The sequence below is a fragment of the Emydura macquarii genome, unplaced genomic scaffold (assembly GCF_026122565.2).
Source record: "Emydura macquarii macquarii isolate MOO-44397 ecotype Brisbane River unplaced genomic scaffold, CSIRO-AGI_Emac_v2 contig_3671, whole genome shotgun sequence".
In the NCBI taxonomy this organism is placed as follows: domain Eukaryota; kingdom Metazoa; phylum Chordata; order Testudines; family Chelidae; genus Emydura; species Emydura macquarii.
Window position 1 is genome coordinate 5,144,091 of NW_027133808.1, and position 15,303 is coordinate 5,159,393.

General features: G+C 42.3%; 1 protein-coding gene across 2 annotated transcripts in view; it reads right to left on the reverse strand.

Annotated features, from left to right (window-relative positions):
- ITGBL1 (integrin subunit beta like 1) overlaps positions 1 to 8,671 on the reverse strand; it is a 201,917-nt gene extending 193,246 nt beyond the window's left edge. Inside the window, exons 1-2 of one of the 2 annotated variants that reach the window (XM_067536829.1) lie at positions 8,574 to 8,671; positions 6,849 to 7,048 (exon numbers count right to left, since the gene is read on the reverse strand). In XM_067536829.1, coding sequence (XP_067392930.1) covers positions 6,849 to 7,048; positions 8,574 to 8,671 — 298 coding nt within the window. Of the gene's footprint in view, positions 1 to 6,848; positions 7,064 to 8,573 lie in introns of both variants that reach the window. The other variant, XM_067536828.1, reaches the window with a different exon arrangement.
- Between the last annotated feature and the right edge of the window lie 6,632 nt (positions 8,672 to 15,303).

Sequence of the window (15,303 nt, forward strand, 5' to 3'; positions counted from 1 at the left end):
TCTGGGGACCCATCAAACCCTTGGTCCCCTGGCTCATGAAGCTATCCACTGGCCACCTTGGCAACACCAAGGAAAAATTCAGCTACCAGCTAAGCAGGTGGAGAATAAGAGTTGAATGTGCTTTTGGTAGACTTTGAAGGGATGTTTACTCACTAGATGGCCTCAGTGAGAAAAATATCCGAGTGGTTATAGCTGTGTGTGTGGCAAAGGCCCCAGGACAACAACCACTCTGTGAGTGGCCTGAACAGTGCCCTGTGGGTTTGCGTCAGTGCAATGTTCAGCCAGGCCTCCCAAGAGCCACAGCTCTGCAGCTCAGCATGCTGGCTCGTCAACAGAGAAACCCTGGCCAGGGAGGAGTGTTTAGATTCCAGACACCCTCTAGTGGGTACAACTGGTGGATGGCAACTTTAGTGAGAGCCTTAACCCGAGATGCGCTCTCTCCCCGAGGGCCAGGAAGGTCCTGGCCCCAGGCTGGCGACACTGCGAGTCTGCCAGCGCTCAGTCCTGCACGCAGGTTAGGGAGCGTGAGCACAGCCAGTGGCGCATGGCCAGACAGCAGGTCTGGGGAAGGCAACAGCTCCATCCTGAGCTAATCATCCATACAGTCCCTGATGGCACAGATCTGTACAGCACCTAGCACATTTCATGTATGCTCGACCACATAGCTCCATTTGTGATCCTCTTACCCTCCTAGCACCTATGATGATGCCCCTTCTCCCCTAACCCCTGCATTCCCCCTTCACCTCTTTCTCCTCAAATACCCCCTGTGCCTCTTTTCCCCTAACCTCTGCACTCCCTCATGGCCCTAGTCCACTGCACCGCCTTCTTTGTGCCCCCTCCCCCCCCGGCACTCACTACAGCCAGTCTCCTACCTCTAGCAGCTGCACATAGTTCATCGGAAACCAATCAAGCAGCTCATCCCCCTTCTGCATTTCCCATCAGCCACCGTCCAATGCCTGCAGCACTGTGATCAGCTCCTCCGCCCCAAAGCGCAGCCCCTACTGGGGCTGCTTCCTGGAGAACGGGTACAGGGTCTGGCAGTGAGAGCCTGGCATGTTGCGCCATGGAGCTGTCCCACAGGGATGTCATTTAAGGGCAAGGGGTACCCCAAACATAATTTGAAATGGCATCCCTGCTGTGCCATGGTATGGAACTTGGAGGGGGAGGAGAGGCACCTCCCCATCCTCCCTAAATGGTTCCCGGGAGCACTCATGATAATTTCATTTACACCTACCGAACAGCACTCCAGCATGGAAAAAGAAGTTATTCTTACATTGTTCTTTTACATATGACTAAAGTTGTTTCTGACTTACAATGATGTAAATTCAGACAATAGCTTTTAAGTAACTGTAGTGTGATATTCCATGGAATAAGAAAATTGGCTGCCTCATGCTTCTCTGGACACAACTTCTGTGATCTATTCTATTGTACTATCTACAGTGTTTCCACTGTAATTGACCATAAGAATTTATGGTTATTTAAATTGGTGATCTTCATTAATCACAGGCATGGTACATATTAAGTAAAATGCCATCATAAAACAAACAAAACTCATTATGAACAAAATCTCATGCAATTTAAGATTCCCGTGTGTTGCAGTACTACTGGAAAATAGGAATCTAATGGATCTTCAGCAGAAATTAGTCTGATCTTTTCATATAACACAGATTTAATGCGTTCTTGTTAGAAAGCACTGAGCTCATACAATGATACCTGGAGACAAAATTGTTGCCAATTATATGCATGTATCATCATAAATATTAACAGTTTGCCTAATATATCCTGAGAGTCTGTGCTGTACACATGACAGTAGCTTGTGCTAACCAGAAACTTCCTTTCAGTATAGAAGAGTTGGATTCTCTGACATTTACTAGTAACAAGACTAACCACAAACAGACAGATGACTTTGACATGCACAGTTACTACAAGTGGATGTAGGAAGAATCTAGATGAGTTTCAGAAGCAGCAATAAGCGGGTCCGGTGCACTTTAGAGCTGTACATGTGTCTTTCTGGTTCCATGAATACCTTTGTGTTTAACTGCAATATAGGATGCAATATAGTCTTAAATACAGTTAGTACTTTAGCAGCACATGGAAATAATCTAAACTTGTAAAATTCTTCCTAGGAAACAGAGAATCCTTTCAGTATCTGTGCTTCCAATGTAAAATTCTCATTTTCATGAAATACTTTCCCTCTACACTGAAAAGTAGTTCTCCTCTGAAAGGCACATATGCAATTCTTCTACATATTGTGGGGTCAGGTCCCCTCATTCATTGGTAGCTGTCAACTGAACATGACAGAAGTTTCTGCCTTTACTGAGGAGACAGGTAGGCAACTAAGAAGGCCTCTACCTCACACCTCCAAAAATCCTTATTTTTTCTAGCAATCAAACCCTTTACTTTTTAATTCAGCTTTTGGCTATCTTATCCCTTTCCTTCCCACGTCGAAGAGTGCCCTCTCTCTGCACCAAGGAGCCTCTCAGGCCAGCTGTATAAGACACCGAAAGGTCACTAATGTTGCAAGTGGAGTTTCTTCAACTGCAATGCTGCAACACCACTCCTACCTGTTCCATCTCACCTTGATGCAGCTGGCATGAGAGAAGTCCACTGAAGAGGCCAGGCATGCTTAGTGGCCCAGAACAGAGCTGCATCTGTAATATGACAAGTGGTCCACCGCAGAGTCAAATACAGGCAGATGAAAGAGGCAGGCCTCACTGGCAGCAAGAAGCACAGGGGACAAGAGCAACTATGGCATCACAGCTCTCTCTCCAAGCAGCATGAAAAGGCCATAAAAGAGAGAATAATGGGACAGATTCCCTCCCTGCTCCTCCTCTGCACTGCATCCCCTCCTTAGCTCCTGAGCCAATTCCCTTTTCCTTTTACAGTGCTTACCCACAGTGACGGTACAGATGTGGAGAGTCATCACAGGCAAGCAAATTGGAATCTCCTCTGCCCCTCAGTCTCTCTTTCCCATAAGGAGCAGCCTGAATCTGGTCGGGGTCACACCAGTAATTTTGTTAAAAAAGCAATAGGAACCCTGAAAAAGACATGCAAAGGGGTACTAACAGGGTTTATTTCTTCTGTATCTCACCTCAGAGTATTCCTCTGAAAGGGAATTAGATCTTCCTGAAGGCTTAAGGATAAAAAAAAAAACCTAACAGCTGCAGCAAGCACACAGTTGATACTAACTCCATTTCCTCCTTGTACATCATTCATGACAGTCCTTTCATCTATGACCCTGCAAGGACCTACTAACACAATGTCCACTAAAGTGAAGAAATTGGACACGTAAACTTAGCAGCACAGATACTGAACAAGAATGGTCTGTTTGGTTGTAGTCTGATCTCCTCATATTTAGGAAACAATTCATATTAAAAACATTTCATTTATATGGGGTCACTTCATAGGCTGGGCACAAACAGAAGCACTAACTACAAGGTAATCTACACCTCTTTCATTCTGCAGTTCTTTTAGGATAGCCTGACTATGGCCTTCATGGACAGCATCCTGAAGGGACATGTGGTGATTCAATCATCCACTCTCAGATGGGAGCAGGATTGTTGTCAGTTCATCCTCTTATAGCCAGATTTCTCAAAGTAGCTGAGAAAAATCAAACTTCCAAAAGTATTCAAGATTCTAACAAAGCCTCAATCTAACACTTCAGGATTCATATTCCATTCCTTTCTTCCATTCCACTGAGGAGTTCAGTGCACCAAAAGTACTATCATACTTTTTCTAAAATCCATCACTTCCTCAAAGAGAGCTTCCTCAAAGCTCTGTCAGTCAATCCTCAATCATTTTTTAAAGACAAAATTATTCTGAGAACACTATATGCCTTCATACACAAATGAGTGTCTGTCAGAGCCACAAGACAGTTTTTCCATCATTTGGCTCAAATCCAAAAACTATAACATACCCAGAGAGACCTTAAGTTTTATATTAAGAGGACAGAACTGAAGAACTATGAAAAACATGAGATTATTTATCATCTTTGGTTCACGATTGGTGCAGATCTATTTGAATTAAGCAGGAAAGAATACCTCTTAGTATGCATTAGTTTGTGGTTATTGGTTTTGATTCATATTATGTTTTATTTACATTTGATTATTTTTGTTTGTTTGTTTGTTTTTTGTTAAAGAAGATGTAACAGTATCTTTTGGCATGATTACATACTGACTCCTGACAAATGATGGGTATAAATTTATGCTACCCTGCCCCATGTCATGTAACCAGGACAGGAAATAAAGATGAGATACGCATCAAGTCTTTCTTAAAACCTGCATAAAACGTTAACTGTATAAAAATGCAGTGTAGGACTGGGAACATGACTGGAATCCCAGAGATCCAGAATTCTAATCTAGGATCTGCCACTTATTTGATGTTTAGCAGTGAGCACGTCTTTCAGGTCTATTTTTAAGAAGTGCGGAGTACTCTAAACTCCAAATAAAGACAGTAGGAGCTGCCGCTATTCAGCAACTCTGAAGATGAGGCCCTTCACCTCTCTCTATACTGCAATGTGAAATTGGTTACTACTGTTCCAAAGGGCTGTGATTAAATAGTTTCATATCTCAGTTCTTACATGAGTTTACATCTCGGAGTAGAAAAGGCTATGGTCAGGTCCTATGATGATTGATGAATTAAAGTCTGAAAATGTAAAGTGCTACATAAGTATTCAATATTATTTTTATTATTAAAAGCGTCTCAGTCTCAGTTCTCCCCTTCCTATTAAATCACTGATGAAGCTTTCAACTACTGATCATGGCATTAGCAGAAAGAAAAGCCAACAGTAATAAAGCTAGAGCAGCTGGATAAGGAACAAAATTTTAAAATATGAGTAGCTTTCATTTTCATCCCAAACGACCACCCCAGCAACATCCATGCCTCTAAATTTAGTGAAGTTACAATATCAAGCTGCAGCTTTTTTGAAATAAAGATGCATCAGAAGATCTAGTTTAGAGATAACAAACCACATAATAAATGTACCTGTGCTCCCCTAAATTACTTGCGTAACTAATCTTGCACGATTGAGGAGAGTGCATATTAAGCACAATTCCAGTGCCAAGTAAAAACATTTTTCTTATAACACCAGTCTTGATCTTTTCATGTTATTATTGGACTTCTTATTCTTAGCTACACTGCTGCTAAAATAAGTTATTTTTTTTCCTACAAAATTTGCCAAACCCACTGCTGGAATGCATATTATCATGTTACTAACGGAATTCCTGTAACATTCCCACTGACCTAATTGTGGGGTTTGGCCTGAAAAGATGACACGTTTATGCAGAGCTGCTAGAGATGTTTAGGCAGAGACACTTGAAATGAATCACCCTTGTGGCCCCTCTTTCACCAAGGTGCATCATCAGAGTGCATTGCCTTAGGAATAGGCGAATAGGAATAACATTTATTCCTCCTGTTCTTTTCTCACATCCTATTCCACAGCTGCTATAAAATCCCCAGATCTGATGAAAGCAGCTCAGAAACTTAAACGAAGACAGCTGAAAGATGCAAAAGTGACAAAGTTAGATGCAAACAAGCTAGGCATGTTCCTATGATCATCAGATCTAATGCTGTCCCAAAAATGAACATGCAGGTGTCTCCCACTGAAGTCAATGGGACTAATGTGCATGTATCTGAAAGCAGAATTTTGCTATGCTGCCTTAGTCCATATTTTGTAAAGTGACACAGAGAGACATCCAGATGCTTAATAATAAAATCAGGCACATTTTTAGGGTACCCATCAATGAGGTGACTCTTACTCATCAACGAGGTGAGCTGTCTTTCCCCCAGTATAAAGTTACTACTCTATATCCATTGGAGGCTGAAAGTAAGGAAAACTGACAAGTAAAGGTGAGTGCTCAGTGCTTCCCCCCACCCAGTGTTTTTGTACCCTTGGTTTTTTGGTACAGTGCTGGGAGGGCTCAGTTTTTCATTTTGCTTTGGGCTCCCAAAAACCTCTGTGTGGCCCAGGGAAGGTTTACACAGAGGGTCAAATCATATTCTCCTTCCTCACACAAGTAGTCCAAATGAAAGTAACAGAACTATTTACATGTATAACGCCAGCAGGATCTGTTCATTTATATGACCCAAGGAACCTCCTAGACTATAGGTACAACCAGTCAAGAGGACCCAGTTATAACACATAGCATTTTGTGGGAGAGATGACACCTTAATTGTGATCCCAAACCCCACCCAAAGCTTGGATGTATCAGCCAACTGACGAAAGCCATGGCCAGGGACACATTTACAGTCCCGTATACAATATAAAAATGGAACTGTGCTACGTCCCCTAACATACCTGTAACTGTAGTGTACGTCAGTAGCTCTCAACCTTTTCAGACTACTGATTATCCCTGTGTACCCCAAGTTTCACCTCACTTAAAAAACATTTGCTTGCAAAATCTGACATAAAAATACAAAAGTGTCACAGCACATTGTTACTGAAACATTGCTTACTTTCTCATTCTTACCACATAATTATAAAATAAACAAATTGGAATATAAACATGGCACTTACATTTCACTGTGTAGTATATAGAGCAGTGAAAACAATTGTATGAAATTTTAAATTTTACGGATTTTGTTATTTGCCTAATTTTACAACAGGCTACATAAAAAGCACTATCTAGATGAGCTGATGTACCCCCTGGAAGACCTCTGCATATCCACAGGGGTATGTGTACCACTGGTGTACGTGATCCCTTGCATCACCAGAGTTGCTGCTTGTGTGGGAAGCTACCAGCCTGCCCGAAAGGGTAAAGATGCATGTGGAGATGCCAGGAGCGTGCCTGCTAATGGGAAGCAGTCTCAGCACACTGGAGAAACCTCCTGGGACACTGTGGCTTCCTTACCTGCACATGTCTTGCCATCATAAGTCTCACACACCCACTCGTGGCACTCGCACAGTGGACCGTAGTATTTGCCTGGCTCAGTCACTTGGCAGATGCAGACACCGCAGTCACATTGGCCTCTGCCGCTGCACAACTTTCCCCCTGGGACACGACACCTGCGTTCTGACTCAGCCCGTGACAATCTACATGAGGAGGAGGTGCTGCGGAAGCCACTCCTGCAGAGGGCAACAAAGGCAATCAGCTGCAGCCAAAGTCAGGTGCTGTCAAATAGAGTGGATGAGATAAGAGCTGGGGCAGAGATCCTTATTTTTGCAGTGGATGTATCCATTACTTTAAAACACCTTTATGTTTGCATTACCTGCAGTTTTACAGCCATTTATTTAGCATATTATGGCTTCACAGAAGCTCCTAATTCAAAGCACCATGATTTTTGCTCTTTGATAGCCTAGGGGTCAACAGCTGGGTTATTATTAATCCAGTGTCCCACCCACTGGGACACACTACACTGAATTTTAATTATCTTGTAAGGGGCTGGGAATCCATTTGCAAAGTTACATTGGGATCATACATTTCTGATAGATTAGATAGATAGACATGGTTAAAAAATGGATCACCATGACACGTTTGGATTTGGATTATTCTGGTAGACATTAGACATTAAAACTGGAGGGCATCAAGCCAAAAATTTCCAGGATGCCCTACAGGTGCCAAATTAACATTTTTGCATCTTTCTTGTACCAGGATATGTTGGGTCCAAATTTTTTTTTTTTTTTTTTTTTAGTAAAACAACAGAAGCAACACTGTTTTTTTAATTGAATATTACAATTTATGGGTTAGTGGCTCAAATTTTGCAAGATCCAGTTGGAGCCAGATGTCAGATATGGGTTTTTGCAGCTCTGTCATACTGGAGTGCATCAGGGTCTGGATTTTTAAGGTGCATCAGAAATACCTAAACATGTTGTCTGTGGTGGTATTAGGATTGGGATAAAAACATGTCCAGACCCCAGTATGAGGTCTAGGAACATGCAGCAGCACCAGTACACCAGGATGATTTGGAGGTCCAGATTTATTGGAGCAGTAGTAGCATCTGCACTTGTCCTCAGACACTACTTAAAATTTATGTGCATTGGGGCCAAAAATTTGCTGAATTCAGTAGGAGCTAGGTGCCAGATCTGGTGGATGGGTTGCGTGTGTTGGTGGTGGTGGGTTTGGTTGGTTTGGGGGGGAGAGGGGTGTTTGTATCATTGCACCAGAATGAAACCAGATTGAGGATGCTTGGTGCACTAGTAGTGACTGGACTTACTGTTTATTTAGACAGTTGTATTTCGAGAGTTAGGTACAAAAATCATCAGGATCCAGCACCACAGATACCTGCATATTTGAGTTTTACACGTATAATACAAGATATAGTTTATGCAGAAGTGTATGATCCATTGTAGTTTATATTATACACATTTGTGATCCTAACTACAATATAGTCCACAGCTAACTTTGCCTTTATATATATATATATATATATATACACACACACACACACACACACCGTGTGGGTGTCTTATAAATTGATACTAATTTTCAACAAATAGCAACAGGTTGAAACTACTCCATCCCTCCCTGTTTGAGACACACAAGACTTTTGTTGCTTGTGGCAACTTGTTACCGGTTACCGTCCAGCCCACAAGGCAATTCCTAAACAAACCCATTCATTTAAAAAGACAAACTTACCGCAGAGACAGCGAGAAAGTCTGAGGAATGGCAGGCAGCAGAGTTAGAAGCGAAGCAGCCAGCAGCAGCACCAACGCGAGGAAGCCCTGGGCACACATGTTCCGAGCTCAGGCAGTGACTGAGGAAGTGCTCGGGGAGAGTCCCACGGACGGACAGACAGACCCACCGGGCTTGGAAACCCCGAGCTGGCCAAAACCGGCTGCAACGCTGCTTCCCCCCCGGGTGCTGCAAGTGCCTTTGATTAGCTGCCTGAAAGCGGGATTTGGGCAGCACTCTGGGAGGAAGCCTGGTGCCAAACCCCGACGTTCCCAGTCTAGGCAGGCCAGTAATTAGAAACAGTTGTGCGCCAGATGGTTGATTTGGACATACAAAGTGTCCTGTTCACAGCTCTGAGCGGACGGTCTCCGCTGTGAAATACAAGCGCCCTAAATATTTGAGGAAAGTGTATTTGCGTTAACTTGGACTAATGGATGTTTGAGATCATCTTGGTAATGTGACTGGGGAAATGTGCATGTGGCCGTTTTGGCAGGCGACGTTCACATTATTTTCCAAATGTGTTTGAGGATATTATCAGCGGCCAGGTAAATGCTTTACACTTTTAGAGCGAGTTAAAATTAGGTGGGTACATCCCCCCCCAGGTTCTCAAACATTACGTGCTGTAAGTTTTACAGTGTGACATTCAGGGCTGTCAAGCTCTGACAGTTTGAGTCAAAAATATTATCACTTCGTTTTTTTAAATGCCTCATTAAAACACACAGCTCAGTTTTTCCTTCCGAAAGTGAGATATTTGGAAATGCTGCAAAATTAATCAAAAAGGAGGGAATCTCCCTCTAAATGAGAGAGACTTGGCAGGACTGGCCGTGACATTTCTTCATACTTCACAGAAGTTTTAACAATTTTTGATCCCTCTGTCCTTTGTCTTAGAGAGTCATTCATTGCCCAGCACCTCCCTGAACCTGAAAGGGATTAGGAAAACTTAAAACTTGCACCACAGAAGAAAATGCATTAGTAAAAAATGGGTGTTTTAATAGATATACTTTCCCCCCCACAATAATACAATTCCATTTTTTGGAATCAAGATGTCATGCTATTGGAAGCTTTTATTGGTTCGATTTCCTATTTTATGGACCAAGGTTTTCACTAGCTGTTTCAAACTGAAGATTTATATTTTTTTTTTAAGAAACCAGCAGCTGTACAGTACAGACAGTACATGATGTGCTAGAAAACACTTGAAGGTTTAGTAAAATAGTTTTACTTCCATGACTCAGATGTAGCATTTCCAGTAAGTTAAATAAAGTAGCTGTATTATAGTTAGTATAGTGGACTCAATGGAATGGCCTCTATTCCCTGTTAAAATATCTGTGCCTGCTAAGAGTGCACTTAGCACTTTCTACTAATGGTAAACAGAATTTTTGACTTATCTTTGCTGGTCTCTTAGCTGATGGAGTACCCCATGTCAGTTTTTGGTGGAGATCCTGGTTTTTATTTAAAAAAAATAAAGTTTTCTGAAGAGTGCAAAAAACAGATTTGCTGGAAGATGGCCAGATTTTCTGGTAAGTGTAAATTCTGCACATCTTATTCTTTGAAAATAGATTATGGTTATCAATCTAACAAATCAAATTAAAAAAATTAGATTATCAAGGTCACACCCTACAGGCTCTTATCAAAGAATGTAGTCTGTTCATTGCAAAGCACATTATTCCTTCACATTCTAACTTAAAATTTTCTATCATTATAGGAAATATAGTTTTGTATTATAAGGTTTTGTTAAACCATGAACAGAGACAGCTAGGGGAAAGCTCTTCTTGTAGCTTTCTACCAGCCTAACTGATTTCAGGTGTGTCAATGATTTAGGTTGGCAGCTCACCAGAGCTTAATTTTTAAGATCTACTTGACCTAATTGGAAAGAAGACAATGTGATTATGCCTAAAAGAATAACAATCCAAACTTTTGCCCTTCATTCTAATGAATACTTTCACCGTCTATGAAATGTGTTGAAAACGTCTCCTGTATAATAGTCAACAATCACCTTCTGATCTCCCTGTTTCCATAAAAAATATCTGGAATCAGAACCTATTGGAAACAATACTTGTTTCCCCTATTTCCTCAGAATAGCTTTTCTATAAGGGACCCCCACACTGGCTGCTCAAACTTATTTTGTATGTTTGCTATTATAATTGATTTTTTTTTTTTTAATATAAACCAAAGGACACTTAGTTACATGAAACAACAGATATGACACTCATTGCAGAAATGAATTACATAATTATACATATTGTGGTAAGGTGGCCTTCGTGCTTCCGTGGGCCGAGCGCATCTCTTGGTGCCGCAGGCACAAAATGGCCACCCGGGGCTCCCACCAGTCCTAAAATGGCAACCATCTCGCTTTCTGCCCCATCTCCCTTTGGGCCTTCATCAGCTGAGCAGTGCCCTTGAGATTCTGCAGTGGGGTAGGGGGTGTCCAAGCCCACCCTCTTCTTCGGACACCAGCCCAGAGACCCTGGCTAACAGCAGTGGCTAACTGCTGCTATAATGCACTATGAAAATCTTCCCTCTGGGCTGCTTCCCTACCCTGGTTTCCATCCGGGCTAAGTAGCCACTCCAACAGCAAAACCGCCTGCATTTCTCTAGCTCCTGCCACTTGCAGTTCTCCTACCCCCCATTCTCCACACTCTTCAAACTCTCCCAAAACCTCCAAACTCTCTGGACTCCAGGAGACCCCTACCTGGCTGGCAGGGAGCTTTTATCTGCTCCCAGGCAGCCCTTAATTGGTCTCAGCTGATCATGACAGCTGCTGACCCTAATTGGTTTCAGCTGACCTTGGCCTCAGCTGGCCCTGATCAGCTTGAAGGAAACCTTGGGCAGCTGCTAGGGGAACAGGGCTTTGATCAGTCTTGGGCTAACATAGTCCTTCTACTACCCTCCGTTAGCCCCTGTCACAATATTTAGCTCACATTAAGGGCTAAGTTTTAAACCATTAATACTTCATTTTACAGCATTATATGTTGAAATTGACAATTAATCAGTCCACTAGCAAGATGGACCCTTATCTTGCAATGAGATCACTGATTTGTGCAGATCTCACTGAAAGACTCAGGACATAATCCGTTAGGACCAAATCCTGCAAGCAGTTATGCTTGTGTTAACCTTACTCATGTCATTCATCTGGTAACAGGTGCAAAGTTAAGTACTGATTGTAAAATCAGGGTCTTTAAAAAATAGACAGAACTCTGTATTTTAATCCCACCCTTAATGCACCATTAAATGCTATATTTCTTTAGTACTTTCTAAAAGTTTATTTGTAGTTTTAGGGGGAAAAAACAAAAGAAAAATTTGAGAGGGAAAAAATTATTTGTCAAATAACTGTTAGAAATCCAGGAAATTCAGACTTCAGGTAAAATTAACAGGAAATACTACATCTGAAATTATGAAAATTACATAATTTAGCACTCAATCTCCCTTGAACTCTCCCACTAAATTGTTGCCAGCCTTTCATCTTTATTACTTTGTAGAATAGTTCATGTGTATGTGTTTCCAAGAGCTTCATGCAGTCTGCAACTTATGCCTTATATTTGGGAAAAAATACTGTCCTGATACAGTGACCATACTACTCCCACTTTTTTTTTTTTTTTAAATATTCCCCGCCACCCCCAAACTAGTGTGTAGTCTTTGGCTCTGGACATTTTAGATTTGGAGAAGACACGGTAGTTATACAGCCTTAGGGTGGAGTATCAAGCATGTGTATGCACTCCAGAGCATCTGCTTTATAATTGTTTTCATATGTTTGTGTCTCTGATACCAAGTGTGATACTTCATTGCTGTCCTTCAACCTTTCTTCTTGTCATATAAATACTATGATTTAAGCTTGAGAGGTTTGCTCAAATCATACCATTTATATGAAAATACACTAGGTCCATGTTAAATGGCACATGGTGTCTGAAAGAACATAGAACAATTGGGTCAGATTCTCATTTACCTTAAAGACTTCTCTGTATTTCAAGTGCAGACAACCCCTATGCCTTGGGTTCAGGTGCGTAAATCCCAATTTTAGGCTCCATTGTGAGCTACAAAACTGAACTCAAGTTTTCAAGGTAAAAGGTCTCTCAGTATCTAAGGTTCTGCCTGTGGGCGGCTGTGTCACTCTAGGTGTCCATATGCCTGGCTCCCACCTAAGCCCTAGAGCAATTCACAATGAGGGGAAGATAGGCATTCTTCCACATCAGTTGCATATGGGGCCTGATCCAGTAGGCATGCTCAGTGGCCACCAACAAGATCAGGTCCCCTTTGAAATCTAGAGATGGCAGTACCTACATTAAAACTTTTAGCCCAGTGATTAGCGCTCTCACCTGGGATGTGGGAGATCCAGGTTCAATTCCCCCTTTGTCAGAAGGTGAAAAAGGATTTGAATAGAAGTCTCTCACATTACAGGAGAGTGCTCTAACCTCTGAGCAATATGATACTTTGATGTGGCACTCCCTCAGTGTCTCCTGTTGAAGCTATTCCACTGTGGATAAATAAAGTGTGATAGGAGCAGGGGAAATGGGTCCAGAATTGCCTATTTCAGTGCCCTAACCACCAGGCTGCAGAGTCAATCTCACTCTTTCTGGCCCAGTGATTGCTCCACTGTGTATAAATACTTAACTTGTCAGCAAGAGAGGATGACTTTGTAGTTTGCTGGTTAGGGCACCAAGATGGGAGATCCAGTCCCTCTTTATTTATCCTTAGGGAGCCCTACATCAGAATATCCCATAATTCAGCAGTTATATCACTCTCCTGAGAGGAGGGAGGCCCCTGTTTAAATCCTTCTCCCTATCAGTCAGAGAAGGGGAAACTGAAGCTGGGGTGTCTACATCCCAGCTGAGAGTTCTAACCAATGGGCTTCGAGTTATATGGTAGGCACTACCTCCTGTTTTGTGTGGAGTGAGGCAGGTAACTAACTCATTACTGCAAGAAACTACTTAGGCATCTAAGCCACCTGACTTCAGGAGAGAGGTTCCTGTTCATGGATAGCTGACCAATCTATCTGATGATGATCTATCTATGATGAGATGACTGGCTCTGTGGATGTGGGGAAAGCAGTGGACGTGATATTTAGCAAAGCTTTTGATACAGTCTCCCACAGTATTCTTGCCAGCAAGTTAAAGTATGGGTTGGGTGACTGGACCATAAGGTGGATAGAAAGCTAGCTAGATCACTGGGCTAAATGGGTAGTAATCAATGGCTTGATGTCTAGTTGGCATCCAGTATTAAGCGGAGTGCCCCAGGGGGGTTGGTCCTGCAGCAGGTTTTGTTCAGTATATTCATTAATGATCTGAATGATGGGACGGATTGCACCTTCGGTAAGTTTGCAGATAAAACTAAGCTGGGGAGAGTGGTAGATGTGCTGGAGGATAGGAATAGGAAACAGAGTGACCTAGACAAATTGGAGGATTGGGCCAAAAGAAATCTGATCACTACACAGTGAGCCCAATGATCTAGCCAGCTTTCTATCCACCTTATACACCATTCATCCAACCCATACTTCTGTAACTTGCTGGCAAGAACTCTGTACTGGGTTTTGTGGGTCCCATTCTATAGTGCCTGTCTCTCCTCATTCATTATAGGGGGAGCGTAGGCACGTATTTCAGGCTTTGAGGATAGCAATGGTGTACCTGTGATTTTTCTAAGTGACTAAGTGCCTTTGTGATTCAGGGCCTAAGGCCCCAATTCTGCAAGTACTTAAATGTATACTTAACTTTATTCACTGTGAATAGTACTGAAGTCAATAGTATTACTTGCAGTGCCGATAACTAAGCACATGAGTAATGTGCAAATTAAGCACAGGAGCAAGGCCTAAAGACTATATTCACTAAGGTACTCAGGATTGCAACGCCTCACTCCTAGGTGCCCTGCCACCCTATGAAATTCTCAGTTCAGAGTTAGGTGTCCAGGAACCTCCTGTATTGTTTAGTCAGAGATGACTAAGAAAGGGATCTTCAGAAACTAGCAAATAGCTGCCTAAAATACCCAGGAGTGAAATGCAGAGGAAAGGGGCAGGGCTTATGGGCCACATACACAAAGGACTTAGGGATCAGGGCATTCACCTGGAAGTTGGGAGACTTGTTTTCAAATCCCTCCTGTACCTGACTTGGAGCAGGGACTTAAATGCTGATCTCCTACCACACAGATGAGTGACCTAACCACCAAGCTATTGGGTATTCTGGGGTAGGGAAAATCTCTATCTCACCTGTTGAAGCTGTTCCACTGAGTATAAATAATTATATAGTCATTGTGCCAGAGAGAGAGAGAGGAAGCAAGAAACAGAGAGAGATTGACTCAATAGCCAAGTAATTATAGCAATCACCTGGACTGGGAAAATAAGGTTGAAGGCCCCAGCTCCAAGAAGTATTTAAAAAGGTAGTTAAGCAACTAAGGCCCTGTATGAATCTAGCTCTATAGTCCAGTCCTTCAAAGATAAATGAATGTTAGCAGACTAAATACCTTGGAAGATCTAGGCCTATGTAAAGCAGAAGAGAATTAGACATTGTAAATGCTTTGGGGCAAGGAGTAGCTGTTACTATATATCTGTATAGCACCACGCATTTTGGAGCCCTAAATGTGGTTGAAACCTCTGAGGCTTTGTCTTACTAATAGCAGCAAATTGGCTGCCATCAGATTGACTTCTCTGGATCAACTGAGTGGTCAGTGAAGACCTGCTCAGTCGATCCAGAAATCAATGTATTAAGACCAC